Source organism: Hypanus sabinus, chromosome 31 (assembly GCF_030144855.1).
Source record: "Hypanus sabinus isolate sHypSab1 chromosome 31, sHypSab1.hap1, whole genome shotgun sequence".
In the NCBI taxonomy this organism is placed as follows: domain Eukaryota; kingdom Metazoa; phylum Chordata; class Chondrichthyes; order Myliobatiformes; family Dasyatidae; genus Hypanus; species Hypanus sabinus.
This window is the reverse complement of record NC_082736.1, coordinates 32,110,505-32,127,645: the sequence shown is the minus strand read 5'-3', so window position 1 is coordinate 32,127,645 and position 17,141 is coordinate 32,110,505. Positions and strand designations below refer to the sequence as shown.

General features: G+C 54.2%; 1 protein-coding gene across 1 annotated transcript in view; it reads left to right on the top strand.

Moving 5' to 3' along the window:
- The window catches only part of sf3b2 (splicing factor 3b, subunit 2), an 80,374-nt gene that overhangs the window by 19,635 nt on the left and 43,598 nt on the right, over positions 1 to 17,141 (top strand). Inside the window, exons 6-8 of the mRNA XM_059955337.1 lie at positions 912 to 1,051; positions 8,169 to 8,274; positions 13,731 to 13,816. Coding sequence (XP_059811320.1) covers positions 912 to 1,051; positions 8,169 to 8,274; positions 13,731 to 13,816 — 332 coding nt within the window. The remainder of the gene's footprint in view (positions 1 to 911; positions 1,052 to 8,168; positions 8,275 to 13,730; positions 13,817 to 17,141) is intronic.

The window sequence follows — 17,141 nt, the reverse complement described above, 5'->3', positions numbered from 1 at the left end:
ACGTCAGATTCGCATATAGAACCGTAGAACCTTACAGCACAGAAACAGGCCTTTTGGCCCTCCTTGGCTGTGCCGAACCATTTTTCTGCCTCGTCCCACTGACCTGCACCTGGGCCATGTCCCTCCAAACCCCTCTCATCCATGTACCTGTCCAAGTTTTTCTTAAATGTTAAAAGTGAGCCCACATTTACCACTTCATCTGGCAGCTCATTCCACACTCTCACCACTCTCTGTGTGAAGAAGCCCCCCCCAATGTTCCCTTTAAACTTCTCCCCCTTCACTCTTAACCCATGACCTCTAGACTTGGTGGAAAAAGCCTGCTTGCATTCACTCACTCTGTCTATAACCATCATAATTTTATACACCTCTATCAAGTCTCCCCTCATTCTCCTACGCTCCAGGGAATAAAGTCCTAACCTATCCAACCTTTCTCTGTGACTCAGTTTCTCAAGTCCCAGCAACATCCTTGTAAACCTTCTCTGCACTCTTTCAACCTTATTACTATCCTTCCTGTAATTCGGTGACCAAAACTGCACACAATACTCCAAATTCGGTCTCACCAATGTCTGATACAACCTCACCATTACATTCCAACTCTTATACTCAATACTTTGATTTATAAAGGCCAATGTACCAAAAGCTTTCTTTACTGCCCTATCTACCTGTGATGCCACTTTTAGGGGATTTTGTATCTGTGTTCCCAGATCCCTCTGTTCTACTGCACTCCTCAGTGTCCTACCGTTTACCTTGTATGTTCTACCTTGGTTTGTCCTTCCAAAGTGCAATATTTCCAGGCCTGAGCGGCATTTAGCTATGTTCAAGGCATATTAAAAATGTAAGCTGTTATTAGCCCCTGTATGATGCAGCTCTTTCTTCTCCCCTGTCTCTCCTTGTCATCTATCCTGCACCAGGCAATGGACCGCCCGTGCCCTTGCCGCTCTCCGTGGCCGTGCGTTCGGTAACGCCGGGGCCCACCACCACGTTGGCCGGGACTGCGCTGGGTGCCCGACTCCGAGGGCCACCCCCACCACCAGGAGAAGAGAGCAGAGAGGTAACGTCGCTGCGCCGGGCCGGGCGGACGCGTTCGCTGCCAAAATACGGATAACCGCGGCTGTAAGATCGGAAGGCCGCAGAGGCTGGCTTCAGAGGGGTGAGCGGCAGCTGTTAGTGCCCCGGGCGCTGGCCACTTCTCCAGGGCGGCGCGGTAGCGTGGTTAGCACGACTGCTTAACAGCGCCAGCGATCACAGATCGGGGCTCCGTTCCCGCCGCTGCCTGTAAGGCGGGTATGTTCTCTCCGTGTCCTGGTGGGTTTCTTCCGGGCGCTCTGGTTTGCTGCCACGGTCGCGTTAGGGTTAGCGAGTTGTGGGCATGCTAGGTTGGCGCCGGACACTCGCGGGATGCCCCCAGCGCGTCTCTGCACCGTGTTGGTTGTTGATGCAGAATGACGCATTTCACTACATTTCCAAGTACGTGAAGCTAATCTCGAATAGAGTCGTGGAAAATAACAGCGCAGAAACAGACCCTTCGGCCCGTCTAGTCTGTGCTGAAGCCATTTAAACTGCCTACTCCCATCTCCCTGCGCCGGGACCACAGCCCGTCTGTGTACCTATCCAAACTTAAACGTTGAAATCGAGCTCACATGCACCACTTGGGCCGGCAGCTCCCTCCACACTCTCACTGCCCCCTGAGTGAAGGAGGCTCCCCTTAAACTTTTCACCTTTCACCCCTAACCCCATGAGTCCCACCCAACCTCAGTGGAAAAAGCACCTCTTGCCAGACCATATCCCTCCGCTCCCCTCCCATTGAAGTTCTGATGCAGACTTCTCTTAATGTTACGGTTGAACCTGCATTCGCCAGTTCTGCTGGCAGCTCATTTCATATTCGCACCTCCCTGTGTAGAGATTTCCCCCTAAATATTCCCCTTTCAACTTAAACCCATGACCTCTCTGAACCCCGAGTGCCTGCTTGCATTAATCCCCTTCAAGGAACCTGTTCAACCTTTCATTATAACTCAGGTCCTCCCAGACCCGGTAACATCCTTGTAAATTCTCTCTGTACTCTTTCGATCTTGTTTACATCTTTCCTGTAGGTAGGTGACCAAAACTGCACACAATACTCCAAACTAGGCCTCACCAATGCAACGTTAACATAACATCCCATCTCTGTACAAAAAAAAGCATTTTTTTTATGACCCTATCTATCTGCGACGCCACTTTCAACAAATTATGAGCCTATATTCCCGGATCCCTTTGTTCTACCAAATTCCTCAGTCCCTACCGTTCACTCTGCAAGTCCCACCCTCGTTGGTCTACCAAAGTACCAAACCTTGCACTTGTCTGCTTTAAGTTCCATCTGCCATTTTTCAGCCTATTTTTTCCAGCTGGTCAAGATCCTGCTGCAAGCTCTAATAGTCTTACTCGCTGTCCACCACACCCCCCATCTGCAAATTGGCTGATCTGGTAACCACGTTATCCGGAACGTTGACAAGAGATGCCGAACAGTAACGGACCCTGCACCAACCAGTCACTGTGGCACAGGCCTCTGGTCAGAGGGGCAACAATCCACTACCACTCTCCCACAAAGCCAATGTCTAATCCAATTTACTACCTCACCCTGGATGTCCAACGACTGAACCTTCTTGACCAGCCCCCCGTGTGGGACCTTGTCAAAGGCCTTGCTGACGTCCATCGACTGCCTTGCCTTCATCCACTTTCCTCGAAACACCCTCAAAAAAACAACTCAAGGTTGGTTAGACATGACGAGGAGCAAGAGATTTAAAATATCGGGCAGCTTCATGGAAAGCATGGTGCACCTTGGGAGCGAGCTTCTAGGCGCTTTAAAGCCACCTAGATCAATGTGTTTATAGGAGAAGTGTAGATGGCAATTGCCCAGATATGGGCAGATGGGACTAGCTCGCTGGGGAACACAGTCAGCATGGATGAGATGGTCCAAAGGCTTGTTTCCATGTCGTATGACTTCGGCACTCCCACCCGGAGATGCATTGGGCAGTCAAGACTGCCCAACCCATCCCCGGCACCGGCCTACTCGCCATCACGGACAAAAATACAGAAAGGCGCTGGAAAAGGGCCGGTAACATCATGAAGAATCCCACCCACCCTGCCCATGGACTGTTTGTCCCTCTCCCATCGGGGAGGAGGCTGCGTAGCATCTACGCCAGGACCAGCAGACTCAAAAACAGTTCCTTTCCCCAAGCAGTGAGGCTGATCAACACCTCCACCCCCTGAACCCACTCCCAACCACCTCTACTTTATCACTTCCTGTCAGTCACCTTACGTACAGACGCTCCTGTGCCTAGTGTCACTTTATATAGTGTGACACATATATAAACTATCTTGGGTCTTTGTATTTATTGTGTTTTATTTATTATTGTGGTTTTTTTTGTGCTACATTGGATTCGGAACAACAATTATTTCGTTCTCCTTTACACTTGTGCACTGGAGATGATATTAAACAATCTTGAATCCACGACCCGGTCCAAATGTCTTCTAAAGATTGTATGTACCCATCGCTATAACTACTTCTGGGAGCTCGTTCCAAGTAGCGGCCATCTTCCGTGTGATGGGAGAAACTTCTCTCTCAGCTCCCCTTTACTTTTGGTCTAGTCTGTGGCCAGTCACCTTTCATGTCCGACGTTACTGGAAATGGAGGAGGGGTTGTGCCCTCTGGGATCTCTGCAGAACTCGCCTATTGCCCCACATACATGCCGATCAGACCCCCTGTCCAGTCTCTCTATGCCACTTAACATCTTGAAGAGCCTACAAAGTGGACATGAAGAAGATGTTTCCTGTAGTGGGGGGAGTCTAGGACCAGAGGGCACAGATAGAGTGGTTGTGGAGAGGATGTTTCCTATAGTGGGGGAGCCTAGGACCAGAGGACACAAATAGAGCCGATGTGGAAAGGATGTTTCCTATACTGGGGGAGCCTAGGACCAGAGGACACAGATAGAGCAGATGTGGAAAGGATGTTTCCTATAGTGGGGGAGTCTAGGACCAGAAGACACAGATAGAGTGGATGTGGAGAGGATGTTTCCTATAGTGGGGGAGTCTAGGACCAGAGGACACAGATAGAGTGGATATGGAGAGGATGTTTCCTATAGTGGGGGAGTCTAGGACCAGAGGACTCTGATAGAGTGGATATGGAGAGGATGCTTCCTATAGTGGGGGAGTCTAGGACTAGAGGACACAGAGTGGATGTGGAGAGGATGTTTCCTATAGTGGGGGAGTCTAGGACCAGAGGACACTGATAGAGTGCATGTGGAGAGGATGTTTCCTATCGTGGGGGAGTCTAGGACCAGAGGACACAGATAGAGTGCATGTGGAGAGGATGTTTCCTATAGTGGGGGAGTCTAGGACCAGAGGACACAGATAGAGTGGATGTGGAGAGGATGTTTCCTATAGTGGGGGAGTCTAGGACCAGAGGACACAGAGTGGATCAACACATACAAACAAACTGGATGAACTCAGCAGGTCGGGCAGCATCCATTGAAATGAGCAGTCAACGTTTTGGGCCGAAACCCTTCGTCAGGACTAAAGAAGAAGGGGGCAGGGGCCCTATAAAGAAGGTGGGGGGAGGGTGGAAAACCAATCAAGAGGAAAGATCAAGGGGTGGGAGAGGTGAAGGAGGAATCTAAGGGGAAAGCACTATGGGTACTAGAAGAAGGCAGTCATTAGATGTGATAGGCAGCTGGAAGAGGAGGCAGAGTGAAAGTGGGATGGGGGAAGGGAGAGGGAGGGAATTACCGGAAGTTGGAGAATTCGATGTTCATACCAAGGGGCTGGAGACTACCCTGACGGTATATGAGGTGTTGCTCCTCCGACCTGAGTTTGGCCTCCTCATGACCAGAGGGCACGGCCTCGGAATACAAGGATGCCATCTTAGAGCAGAGATGAGGAAGAATTTCGCTAGACTGGGGCTCCCGAGCCTTTGTGCCATGGACCAATACCCAGGTTGGGGGCCAGTTCTCTACACAGAACATGGTGAATCATAGAACAAACATACAGAAGAGTGCAGAGGCCCCTTTGCCCACAGTGTTGTGCCAAACCAGCTGAAAAGTTAATCAATCCCCCCACCCCCCAAAAAAAAGCTAATTCATATCCCTCTACCTTCCTTGCATCCATGTGCCTATCTAAACATCTCTTAAAAGCCTCTAAAGTATTTGCCTTTACCACCACACCAGGCATCCACCACTCTGAGTAAAAAAAAAACTTGCCCCTCATGTCCCCCTTTGAAACTACCCCCCTCACCTTCAATGTGTGCCCTCTGGTGTTAGACATTCCTATCATAGGAATTGGATACTCTTTAATAATCTTATAAACCTCGATCAGATCTCCCCTCGGCCTCCACCGATCCAGAGAAAACAACCCAAGTTTACCCTGCTTTTTGTGACAGCCCATGCCCTCTAAACCAGGCAGCATCCTGGTAAAGCTTTCGTGCACCCTCTCCAGAGCCTCGACGTCCTTCCTAACGAGTCTGCGGGATTCGTTGCTGCAGGCGGCTGTGGAAACCAGCTAAATGGTTATATTTAAAGTGGACGTCATTAGTAAGGGTGTCAACAATTGTGAGAACGCAGAAGGTTAGTGTTGAAAGGGAAAATAAATCAGCCGTGATCAAATGGCAGAGCATTCGCGATGGGCTGAATGGCCTAATTCTTTACCCATGTCTTACTTCATACTGTGCGGTAGTTTACAGCAGCCTATTAATACACCTGCTCTTCTTTGGGATGTGAGAGGACGTTGGAAACCCACGCAGTCTGAGGGAGAAAAGGGATTGAAAGGCTTAGCTTTAGTTACCCCATGTACAGTCCATCCAAATATCAAAACTCAATGAAATGTATTGTTTGCATCAACCACCTACACGGTCCAAGGATGTGCTGGGGGCAGCCCGCAAGTGTCACCACACTTCCGGTGCCAACCTAGCATGCCCACAGCTCGCTAACCCTAACCCGTATGCCATTGGACTGTGGGAGGAAACCCACCCGGTCACAGGGAGAACTGACGCTTGCGCAGAACGAGCGGACTCTGCACCAGGGTCTGTGCATCACCATCTTGCCCCGTGTCTGGGCTCATTTCGCCTTAACCCATTCAAATGGTTCGCTCATGTCAAATCCCTCTAAGTTCCTTATTTCCACCTGTTCCTTTTTAACTTTGTTTTTGGAACGCAGATTCTAATGTGTCGTCCTGCCCTCAGACTTACTCTCCCTCAATGTTGCAGTGGAGTGTCAGAGTCCAGGGAGGCATACTGAGCTTCTGCCTCATAACACCACGACCCTAACCCTAATCTTTGGTGCTGTCTGTGTAGTTTACATGTTGTACCTGTCACTTGGAGCATCTCTTGATAAGGTCTTGGTTAGTTTTCAGCAAAGGGGGCTCAGCTGGGAGAAACAAGAGTCTGTTCTCAAACCTCCACTGCCTTGCGGTTATACCCCCTCAAGCTGGAGTCCCCGAGGCCAGCCCTACACCGAGGCTGCCAACTCCTGCACCGCGCCTTGTGCCAAACTCTGTCAGTCTCTGCCTTTCCTTCGGGTCCATCATCTGAGAGGAGAGGGGGAGCCTGCTGCATGGGGAACAGCTGGCTCTCCACATGGTACCGCCCTGGCTTGGGCACACGTGAACATCCACGGTTAGTAAGGGTGTTGAAGGTCAGGGGAGAAGGCAGGAAAATGGGGTTGAGTGGTGGTAAATGAGGCATGGCGGAGCAGGCCCTGGTCAAATTTTGCCCCTGTGTCTTCTGGTAGTATTTCTTCCCTGTCTCAAAGCCGTGTGGATTGATAAGTAATTTGTGTGTTGTAGTTGGGGGGGGGGGGGGAATGCAGAATTAATGAGAATGTGGGGGAAATTTTGAAGATAATGGTTAGTAGCTGGTGTTTGATGGTCAGAATGACCTCTGGCCCAAAGGGAGGGAAGTGCCATGCTGGCAGTCAGCAGGGGTGATCTATTAGGTTTATCAATGTAATGAGTTTTATTTTGGAGATACAGCTTGATTACAGACCCTCTGGCACAACGAGGCCATGCTACCCGCAAGGAGTTTGTATCTTTTCCTCGTGGCCGTGTGAGGAGGCTGCTCCAGTTTCCTCACACGGTCCAAAGGCCTACTGGTTGGTAGGCTCATTGGTCATGGTAAGTTGCCTCAGATCAGGGGTTCGCTGGGAGGCGCAACTCGAAGGGCCTATTCCGTGTTGTGTCTCATAAAATAAATTAACCTACTAACTGGCCTGTGGGAGGAAACCAGAGCACCCAGAGGAAACCCACATGGCCACAGGGAGAAGGTGCAAGCTCCTCAGAAACAGCAGCGGGAATTGAACCCCGATCGCTGACACTGATATCCCCATCCCATCCCACGCTCCTGCAACTTCATTGATTTTTGACGCTGCTCGTCTCTGGCAGGAGATTAGCATTTATTTGTCACGTACCGTGAACTGCGCCATTCTGCGTCAACAGCCAACGCAGTGCGTGGATGCGCTGGGGGCAGCTTACGAGCGTCCGGTGCTGCTGTAGCACGGCCACAACCCACTAACCCTAACCCTGCAGCTGCAAGAAAAAGTTTGCAGACCCTTTGCAATCACCTGGCTTTCTCATAAAACGGCGGTCTGATCCTTGAACAAACACCATCTGCCTAAACTAATAACACACAAACAATTGTACTTCTCGTGTTTGCAAAAAGTATGCAAACCCTTGTATTTAATAACTAGTAGAGCCTCCTTTTAGAGGTAATATCCTCCACCAAACGTTTCCTGTCGGAAACCCACGAGGACACGGAGAGAATGTCACGGGCCCTGCAATAGCTTCATACTATGCTATCATGTTGCTTACCCTGTAGGTGTAATTGTCCGTCTAATTCCACAGATTATTATTATGTGAGGAGGTGTAATCTGTAAAGTTGGGGAACAGCCTCAGGCTGGAGGATCGTCCTTTTAGAATGGAGATGAGGGGGAATTCCTTTAGCGAGCGAGTGGTGAATCTGGAATTCGTTGCCATAGGCGGCTATGGAGGCCAAGCCAGGAGCTGATTGATTCTTGATTGGTCAGGGCCTGAAGGTATTCAGGGAGAAGGCAGGAGATTGGGGCTCGGAGGGAAACTGGCAGGGCACTTGACGAGACAAGTGGCCGAATACTGCTCCTATATCTTACGGTCGTGGTCTTCCCTTGCAGGGCGACGACGTGGGCCCTGGGCCAAAGATTCCCCAAGTGCTCGAGAAGATCCTCCAGCTGAAGGAGCAGCGGCAGGTGGAGCTGACGACGAACTCGGAGACATCGGGTAGGCCGAACTCGAGGCTGATTCCCTGCAGGCCGCGGGTGCTGTGTAGATTTGAGCTCCGGTCGGGGTGATACGCGTAGGATCCATTAGCTGGGCCTGGCTGTGCTCGCTATCAGACGTGCAGAGATTGGTGAGATGAGGAGATGGAAAGGGTGGAGGTTAGCCCCTTTGAAAGTCAAATTCATTGTGATCAACATGAGATTCTGCAGATGCTGGAAATACAGAGCAATACACACACATGCACAACCCCCCTGGGGGAACTCAGCAGGTTTGGCAGCATCTATGGAGGGAATCAACAGTTGACCTTTGAGGCTGAGACCTTTCATCAGGATTGGAAAGGAAGGGGGCAGAAGCTAGAATAAAGGGTGGGGGGGGAGATCTACAAGCTGCCAGGTGATAGGTGAGACCAGGTGAGGGGGAAGGTGGGTGGGTGGGGGAGAGGGAGGATGAAGTGAAACACTGGGAGGTGATGGGTGAGACCAGGTGAGGGGGAAGGTGGGTGGGTGGAGGAGAGGGAGGGATGAAGTGAGACACTGGGAGGTGATGGGTGAGACCAGGTGAGGGGGAAGGTGGGTGGGTGGGGGAGAGGGAGGATGAAGTGAGACACTGGGAGGTGATGGGTGAGACCAGGTGAGGGGGAAGGTGGGTGGGTGGGGGAGAGGGAGGATGAAGTGAGACACTGGGAGGTGATGGGTGAGACCAGGTGAGGGGGAAGGTGGGTGGGTGGGGGAGAGGGGGGATGAAGTGAGACACTGGGAGGTGATAGGTGAGACCAGGTGAGGGGGACGGTGGGTGGGTGGGGGAGAGGGGGGGATGAAGTGAGACACTGGGAGGTGATGAGTGAGACCAGGTGAGGGGGAAGGTGGGTGGGTGGGGGAGAGGGAGGATGAAGTGAGACACTGGGAGGTGATAGGTGAGACCAGGTGAGGGGGAAGATGGGTGGGTGGGGGAGAGGGGGGATGAAGTGAGACACTGGGAGGTGATAGGTGAGACCAGGTGAGGGGGATGGTGGGTGGGGGAGAGGGGGGATGAAGTGAGACACTGGGAGGTGATGGGTGAGACCAGGTGAGGGGGAAGGTGGGTGGGTGGGGGAGAGGTGGAGATGAAGTGAGACACTGGGAGGTGATAGGTGAGACCAGGTGAGGGGGAAGGTGGGTGAGTGGGGGAGAGGGGAGGATGAAGTGAGACACTGGAAGGTGATAGGAGAGACCAGGTGAGGGGGAAGGTGGGTGTGTGGGGGAGAGGGGGGGATGAAGTGAGACACTGGGAGGTGATAGGTGAGACCAGGTGAGGGGGAAGGTGGGTGGGTGGGGGAGAGGGGGGATGAAGTGAGACACTGGGGGTCGATAGGTGAGACCAGGTGAGGGGGAAGGTGGGTGGGTGGGGGAGAGGGGGGATGAAGTGAAACACTGGGAGGTGATAGGTGAGACCAGGTGAGGGGGAAGGTGGGTGGGGGAGAGGGGGGATGAAGTGAGACACTGGGAGCTGATAGGTGAGACCAGGTGAGGGGGATGGTGGGTGGGTGGGGGAGAGGGGGAATGAAGTGAGACACTGGGAGGTGATAGGTGTGACCAGGTGAGGGGGAAGGTGGGTGGGTGGGGGAGAGGGGGAATGAAGTGAGACACTGGGAGGTGATGGGTGAGACCGGGTGAGGGGGAAGGTGGAGGAGAGGGGGAATGAAGTGAGACACTGGGAGGTGATAGGTGAGACCAGGTGAGGGGGAAGGTGGGTGGGTGGGGGAGAGGGGGGATGAAGTGAGACACTGGGAGGTGATAGGTGAGACCAGGTGAGGGGGAAGGTGGGTGGGTGGGGGAGGGGGGGATGAAGTGAGACACTGGGAGGTGATGGGTGAGACCAGGTGAGGGGGAAGGTGGGTGGGTGGGGGAGAGGGGGGATGAAGTGAGACACTGGGAGGTGATGGGTGAGACCAGGTGAGGGGGAAGGTGGGTGGGTGGGGGAGAGGGGGGATGAAGTGAGACACTGGGAGGTGATGGGTGAGACCAGGTGAGGGGGAAGGTGGGTGGGTGGGGGAGAGGGGGGATGAAGTGAGACACTGGGAGGTGATAGGTGAGACCAGATGAGGGGGAAGGTGGGTGGGTGGGGGAGAGGGGGGAATTAATGAGACACTGGAAGGTGATAGGTGAGACCAGGTGAGGGAGAAGGTGGGGGAGAGGGGGGTATGAAGTGAGACACTGGGAGGTGATAGGTGAGACCAGGTGAGGGGGAAGGTGGGTGGGTGGGGGAGAGGGGGGATGAAGTGAGACACTGGGAGGTGAGACCAGGTGAGGGGGAAGGTGGGTGGGTGGGGGAGAGGGGGGAATGAATGAGACACTGGAAGGTGATAGGTGAGACCAGGTGAGGGGGAAGGTGGGTAGGGGAGAGGGGGGATGAAGTGAGACACTGGGAGGTGATAGGTGAGACCAGGTGAGGGGGAAGGTGGGTGAGTGGGGGAGAGGGGGGAATGAATGAGACACTGGAAGGTGATAGGTGAGACCGGGTGAGGGGGAAGGTGGGTGGGTGGGGGAGGAAGGGATGAAGTGAGACACTGGGAGCTGATAGGTGAGACCAGGTGAGGGGGAAGGTGGGTGGGTGGGTGGGGGAGAGGGGGGATGAAGTGAGACACTGGGAGGTGATAGGTGAGACCAGGTGAGGGGGAAGGTGGGTGGGTGGGTGGGGGAGAGGGGGGATGAAGTGAGACACTGGGAGGTGATAGGTGAGACCGGGTGAGGGGGAAGGTGGGTAGGGGAGAGGGGGGATGAAGTGAGACACTGGGAGTTGATAGGTGAGACCAGGTGAGGGGGAAGGTGGGTGGGTGGGGGAGAGGGAGGATGAAATGAGACACTGGGAGGTGATAGGTGAGACCAGGTGAGGGGGAAGGTGGGTGGGTGGGGGAGAGGGGGGAATGAATGAGACACTGGAAGGTGATAGGTGAGACCAGGTGAGGGGGAAGGTGGGTAGGGGAGAGGGGGGATGAAGTGAGACACTGGGAGGTGATAGGTGAGACCAGGTGAGGGGGATGGTGGGTGGGGGAGAGGGGGGATGAAGTGAGACACTGGGAGGTGATGGGTGAGACCAGGTGAGGGGGAAGGTGGGTGGGTGGGGGAGAGGTGGAGATGAAGTGAGACACTGGGAGGTGATAGGTGAGACCAGGTGAGGGGGAAGGTGGGTGGGTGGGGGAGAGGGGGGATGAAGTGAGATACTGGGAGGTGAGACCAGGTGAGGGGGAAGGTGGGTGGGTGGGGGAGGGGGATAAAGTGAGACACTGGGAGGTGATAGGTGAGACCGGGTGAGGGGGAAGGTGGGTGGGTGGGGGAGGAAGGGATGAAGGGAGACACTGGGAGGTGAGACCAGGTGAGGGGGAAGGTGGGTGGGTGGGGGAGAGGGGGGAATGAATGAGACACTGGAAGGTGATAGGTGAGACCAGGTGAGGGGGAAGGTGGGTAGGGGAGAGGGGGGATGAAGTGAGACACTGGGAGGTGATAGGTGAGACCAGGTGAGGGGGAAGGTGGGTGAGTGGGGGAGAGGGGGGAATGAATGAGACACTGGAAGGTGATAGGTGAGACCGGGTGAGGGGGAAGGTGGGTGGGTGGGGGAGGAAGGGATGAAGTGAGACACTGGGAGCTGATAGGTGAGACCAGGTGAGGGGGAAGGTGGGTGGGTGGGTGGGGGAGAGGGGGGATGAAGTGAGACACTGGGAGGTGATAGGTGAGACCAGGTGAGGGGGAAGGTGGGTGGGTGGGTGGGGGAGAGGGGGGATGAAGTGAGACACTGGGAGGTGATAGGTGAGACCGGGTGAGGGGGAAGGTGGGTAGGGGAGAGGGGGGATGAAGTGAGACACTGGGAGTTGATAGGTGAGACCAGGTGAGGGGGAAGGTGGGTGGGTGGGGGAGAGGGAGGATGAAATGAGACACTGGGAGGTGATAGGTGAGACCAGGTGAGGGGGAAGGTGGGTGGGTGGGGGAGAGGGGGGAATGAATGAGACACTGGAAGGTGATAGGTGAGACCAGGTGAGGGGGAAGGTGGGTAGGGGAGAGGGGGGATGAAGTGAGACACTGGGAGGTGATAGGTGAGACCAGGTGAGGGGGATGGTGGGTGGGGGAGAGGGGGGATGAAGTGAGACACTGGGAGGTGATGGGTGAGACCAGGTGAGGGGGAAGGTGGGTGGGTGGGGGAGAGGTGGAGATGAAGTGAGACACTGGGAGGTGATAGGTGAGACCAGGTGAGGGGGAAGGTGGGTGGGTGGGGGAGAGGGGGGATGAAGTGAGATACTGGGAGGTGAGACCAGGTGAGGGGGAAGGTGGGTGGGTGGGGGAGGGGGATAAAGTGAGACACTGGGAGGTGATAGGTGAGACCGGGTGAGGGGGAAGGTGGGTGGGTGGGGGAGGAAGGGATGAAGGGAGACACTGGGAGGTGATAGGTGAGACCACGTGAGGGGGAAGGTGGGTGAGTGGGGGAGAGGGGAGATGAAGTGAAACACTGGGAGGTGATAGGTGAGACCAGGTGAGGGGGAAGGTGGGTGGGTGGGGGAGAGAGGGGATGAAGTGAGACACTGTTTTCAGACTCCTGTACCTCCTCCCGGATGGTAGAAATTAGAACAAGTCCTTGATAATGGGGGTCCTTCATGACAGCTGCTGCCTTTTTGAGGCGTCGCTTCTTGAAGATGTGCGCATGATATGCCTGACTGAAGTTTGCAATTTCCTGCAGCTTGTATCGATCCTGTATGGTATCCCACCCCACCAGTCCACTTAAAATGCCTTCTGCAGTTCATCTGGAGAGATTTGTGAGTGTCCTTGGTGACATACAGATCTCCTCAGACTCCGAATGAAATATAGCTGCCGTGGTGCGGCCTTTGTGGCTGCATCGATACATTGGGCCCAGGATAGACCCTTAGACTTGTTGACACCCAGAAACTTGAAATTGCTCAGTCATTCCACTTCTGTTCCCTCAGTGAGGGTTGGTCTGCGTTCCCTCGTCTTGCCCTTTCCTAAAGTCCGCAATCAACTCTTTGGTCTTTGATAGCTCTGTTTGATCCTCGAGCAAGCTAATTGCTGGCTCGAAGCCTGGAGTTTAGAAGAATGTGGTGGGAAGCCCTTTGAAATCTATGGCATATTGAAAGGGATAGATAGTGTACGTGGAAAGGATGGGAATACCATAAGGGGGCCCAGCCTCAGAAGAGAAGAACGTTCATTTAGAGTCCAGATGGTGAGGAATTTCTTCAGTCAGACCATGGTGAATTTGTGGTGTTAATTGCCACAGACAGCAGTGGAGGCCAAATCATTGGGTATATTTAAACTTGATTAGTAAGTGTGTCAAGGTTATGGGGAGAAGACAGGAGAATGGGGTTGAGTGTGTTAATAAATCACCTGTAATGGAACGGCAGGGCAGACTCGATGGGCTGAATGGCCAGTTCTGCTCCTATGACCTGTGGTCTAGTGTTGCTGCTTATGTCTTTACAGAAGAGGTGGAGGCAGCAGTTGGAGCCACGCTAACCCCGGCCGAGACAGAAGATGAGGAGCTTGCGTCGTCGCTATCGAAGAAAGAGGTCTGTCATGGCTCCAGGATGCCGAGCTAGTTCCCCACCCACTGCTGCCCTTTCCCCGATCCATGGATTAACACGGCACTTGTCACCCGTGGGAATTTCCTCCTCCTCTCCCCATCCAGCACACCTCCAACACCCAATCCTGTATCTTCACGTTTAATTACCATTCAGCCTTGCGTGATTATAGCCAAAAGAACCAGCATTCCTTGGGGGCCAAGGTGCAAAATGCATTACCAACAGCCCATGGTACACATATGTTACAATTTCCATGAATAACCATATAACAATTACAGCTCAGAAACAGGCCATCTCGGCCCTTCTAGTCCATGCCGAACCCTTATACTCACCTAGTCCCACCGACCTGCACTCAACCCATAATCCTCCAATCCTTTTCTGTCCATATATCTATCCAATTTTACTTTAAATGACAATACCGAACCTGCCTCCACCACTTCTACTGGAAGCTCGTTCCACACAGCTACCACACTCTGAGTAAAGAAGTTCCCCCTCATGTTACCCCTAAACTTCTGCCCCTTAACTCTCAACTCATGCCCTCTTGTTGGAATCTCCCTTACTCTCAATGGAAAAAGCCTATCCACGTCAACTCTATTTATCCCCCTCATAATTTCAAATACCTCTATCAGGTCCCCCTTCAACCTTCTATGCTCCAAAGAATAAAGACCTAATTTGTTCAACCTTTCCCTGTAACTTAGGTGCTGAAACCCAGGTAACATCCTAGTAAATCTCCTCTGTACTCTCTCTATTTTGTTGACATCTTTCCTATAATTCGGTGACCAGAACTGTACACAATACTCCCAAGTTCGGCCTCACCAATGCCTTGCACAGTTTTAACATTGCATCCCAACTGCTATACTCAATGCTCTGATTTATAAAGGCCAGCGTACCAAAAGCTTTCTTCACCACCCTATCCACATGAGGTTCCACCTTCAGGGAACTATGCACCATTATTCCTAGATCACTCTGTTCTACTGCATTCCTCAATGCCCTACCATTTACAGTGTATGTCCTATTTTGATTAGTCTTACCAAAATGTAGCACCTCACACTTCTCAGCATTAAACTCCCTCTGCCATCGCTCAGCCCACTCTTCTAACTGGCCTAAATCTCTCTGCAAGCTTTGAAAACCTGCTTCATTATCCACAACGCCAACTATCTCAGTATCATCTGCATACTTACTAATCTAGTTTACCAGGCCGTCATCCAGATCATTAATGTATGTGACAAACAACATTGGACCTAGTACAGATCCCTGAGGCACACCATTTCAGACAAGCATAGAAAAAAAAGTCACAAAGAAAATAAAATGTATAGCCCAAGTCCCTGAGTGGTGTGACGTGGCAAGTTGACCTGGTCCAACTTGTTCTTCCACCGAGCCGACACCAGAGGGCGACGTGGAGAGAACTCCAGAGGGCAGCACTGACCCAACGCCAGAGGGCGGCGTGGAGAGAACTCCAGAGGGCAGCACTGACCCAACGCCAGAGGGCGACGTGGAGAGAACTCCAGAGGGCAGCACTGACCCAACGCCAGAGGGCGACGTGGAGAGAACTCCAGAGGGCAGCACTGAACCAACGCCAGAGGGCGACGTGGAGAGAACTCCAGAGCTCAGCACTGACCCAACGCCAGAGGGCGACGTGGAGAGAACTCCAGAGGGCAGCACTGAACCAACGCCAGAGGGCGACGTGGAGAGAACTCCAGAGGGCAGCACTGAACCAACGCCAGAGGGCGACGTGGAGAGAACTCCAGAGGGCAGCACTGACCCAACGCCAGAGGGCGACGTGGAGAGAACTCCAGAGGGCAGCACTGACCCAACGCCAGAGGGCGACGTGGAGAGAACTCCAGAGGGCAGCACTGACCCAACGCCAGAGGGCGACGTGGAGAGAACTCCAGAGCGCAGCACTGAACCAACGCCAGAGGGCGACGTGGAGAGAACTCCAGAGGGCAGCACTGACCCAACGCCAGAGGGCGACGTGGAGAGAACTCCAGAGGGCAGCACTGAACCAACGCCAGAGGGCGACGTGGAGAGAACTCCAGAGGGCAGCACTGACCCAACGCCAGAGGGCGACGTGGAGAGAACTCCAGAGGGCAGCACTGACCCAACGCCAGAGGGCGACGTGGAGAGAACTCCAGAGGGCAGCACTGAACCAACGCCAGAGGGCGACGTGGAGAGAACTCCAGAGGGCAGCACTGACCCAACGCCAGAGGGCGACGTGGAGAGAACTCCAGAGGGCAGCACTGAACCAACGCCAGAGGGCGACGTGGAGAGAACTCCAGAGGGCAGCACTGACCCAACGCCAGAGGGCGACGTGGAGAGAACTCCAGAGGGCAGCACTGAACCAACGCCTGAGGGCGACGTGGAGAGAACTCCAGAGGGCAGCACTGACCCATCGCCAGAGGGCGACGTGGAGAGAACTCCAGAGGGCAGCACTGAACCAACGCCAGAGGGCGACGTGGAGAGAACTCCAGAGGGCAGCACTGACCCAACGCCAGAGGGCGACGTGGAGAGAACTCCAGAGGGCAGCACTGACCCAACGCCAGAGGGCGACGTGGAGAGAACTCCAGAGCGCAGCACTGAACCAACGCCAGAGGGCGACGTGGAGAGAACTCCAGAGGGCAGCACTGACCCAACGCCAGAGGGCGACGTGGAGAGAACTCCAGAGGGCAGCACTGAACCAACGCCAGAGGGCGACGTGGAGAGAACTCCAGAGGGCAGCACTGACCCAACGCCAGAGGGCGACGTGGAGAGAACTCCAGAGGGCAGCACTGACCCAACGCCAGAGGGCGACGTGGAGAGAACTCCAGAGGGCAGCACTGAACCAACGCCAGAGGGCGACGTGGAGAGAACTCCAGAGGGCAGCACTGACCCAACGCCAGAGGGCGACGTGGAGAGAACTCCAGAGGGCAGCACTGAACCAACGCCAGAGGGCGACGTGGAGAGAACTCCAGAGGGCAGCACTGACCCAACGCCAGAGGGCGACGTGGAGAGAACTCCAGAGGGCAGCACTGAACCAACGCCTGAGGGCGACGTGGAGAGAACTCCAGAGGGCAGCACTGACCCATCGCCAGAGGGCGACGTGGAGAGAACTCCAGAGGGCAGCACTGAACCAACGCCAGAGGGCGACGTGGAGAGAACTCCAGAGGGCAGCACTGACCCAACGCCAGAGGGCGACGTGGAGAGAACTCCAGAGGGCAGCACTGAACCAACGCCAGAGGGCGACGTGGAGAGAACTCCAGAGGGCAGCACTGAACCAACGCCAGAGGGCGACGTGGGTGTGGGCTGGCTTCTCCCCAGAGACCTGACAAGCTTCCAG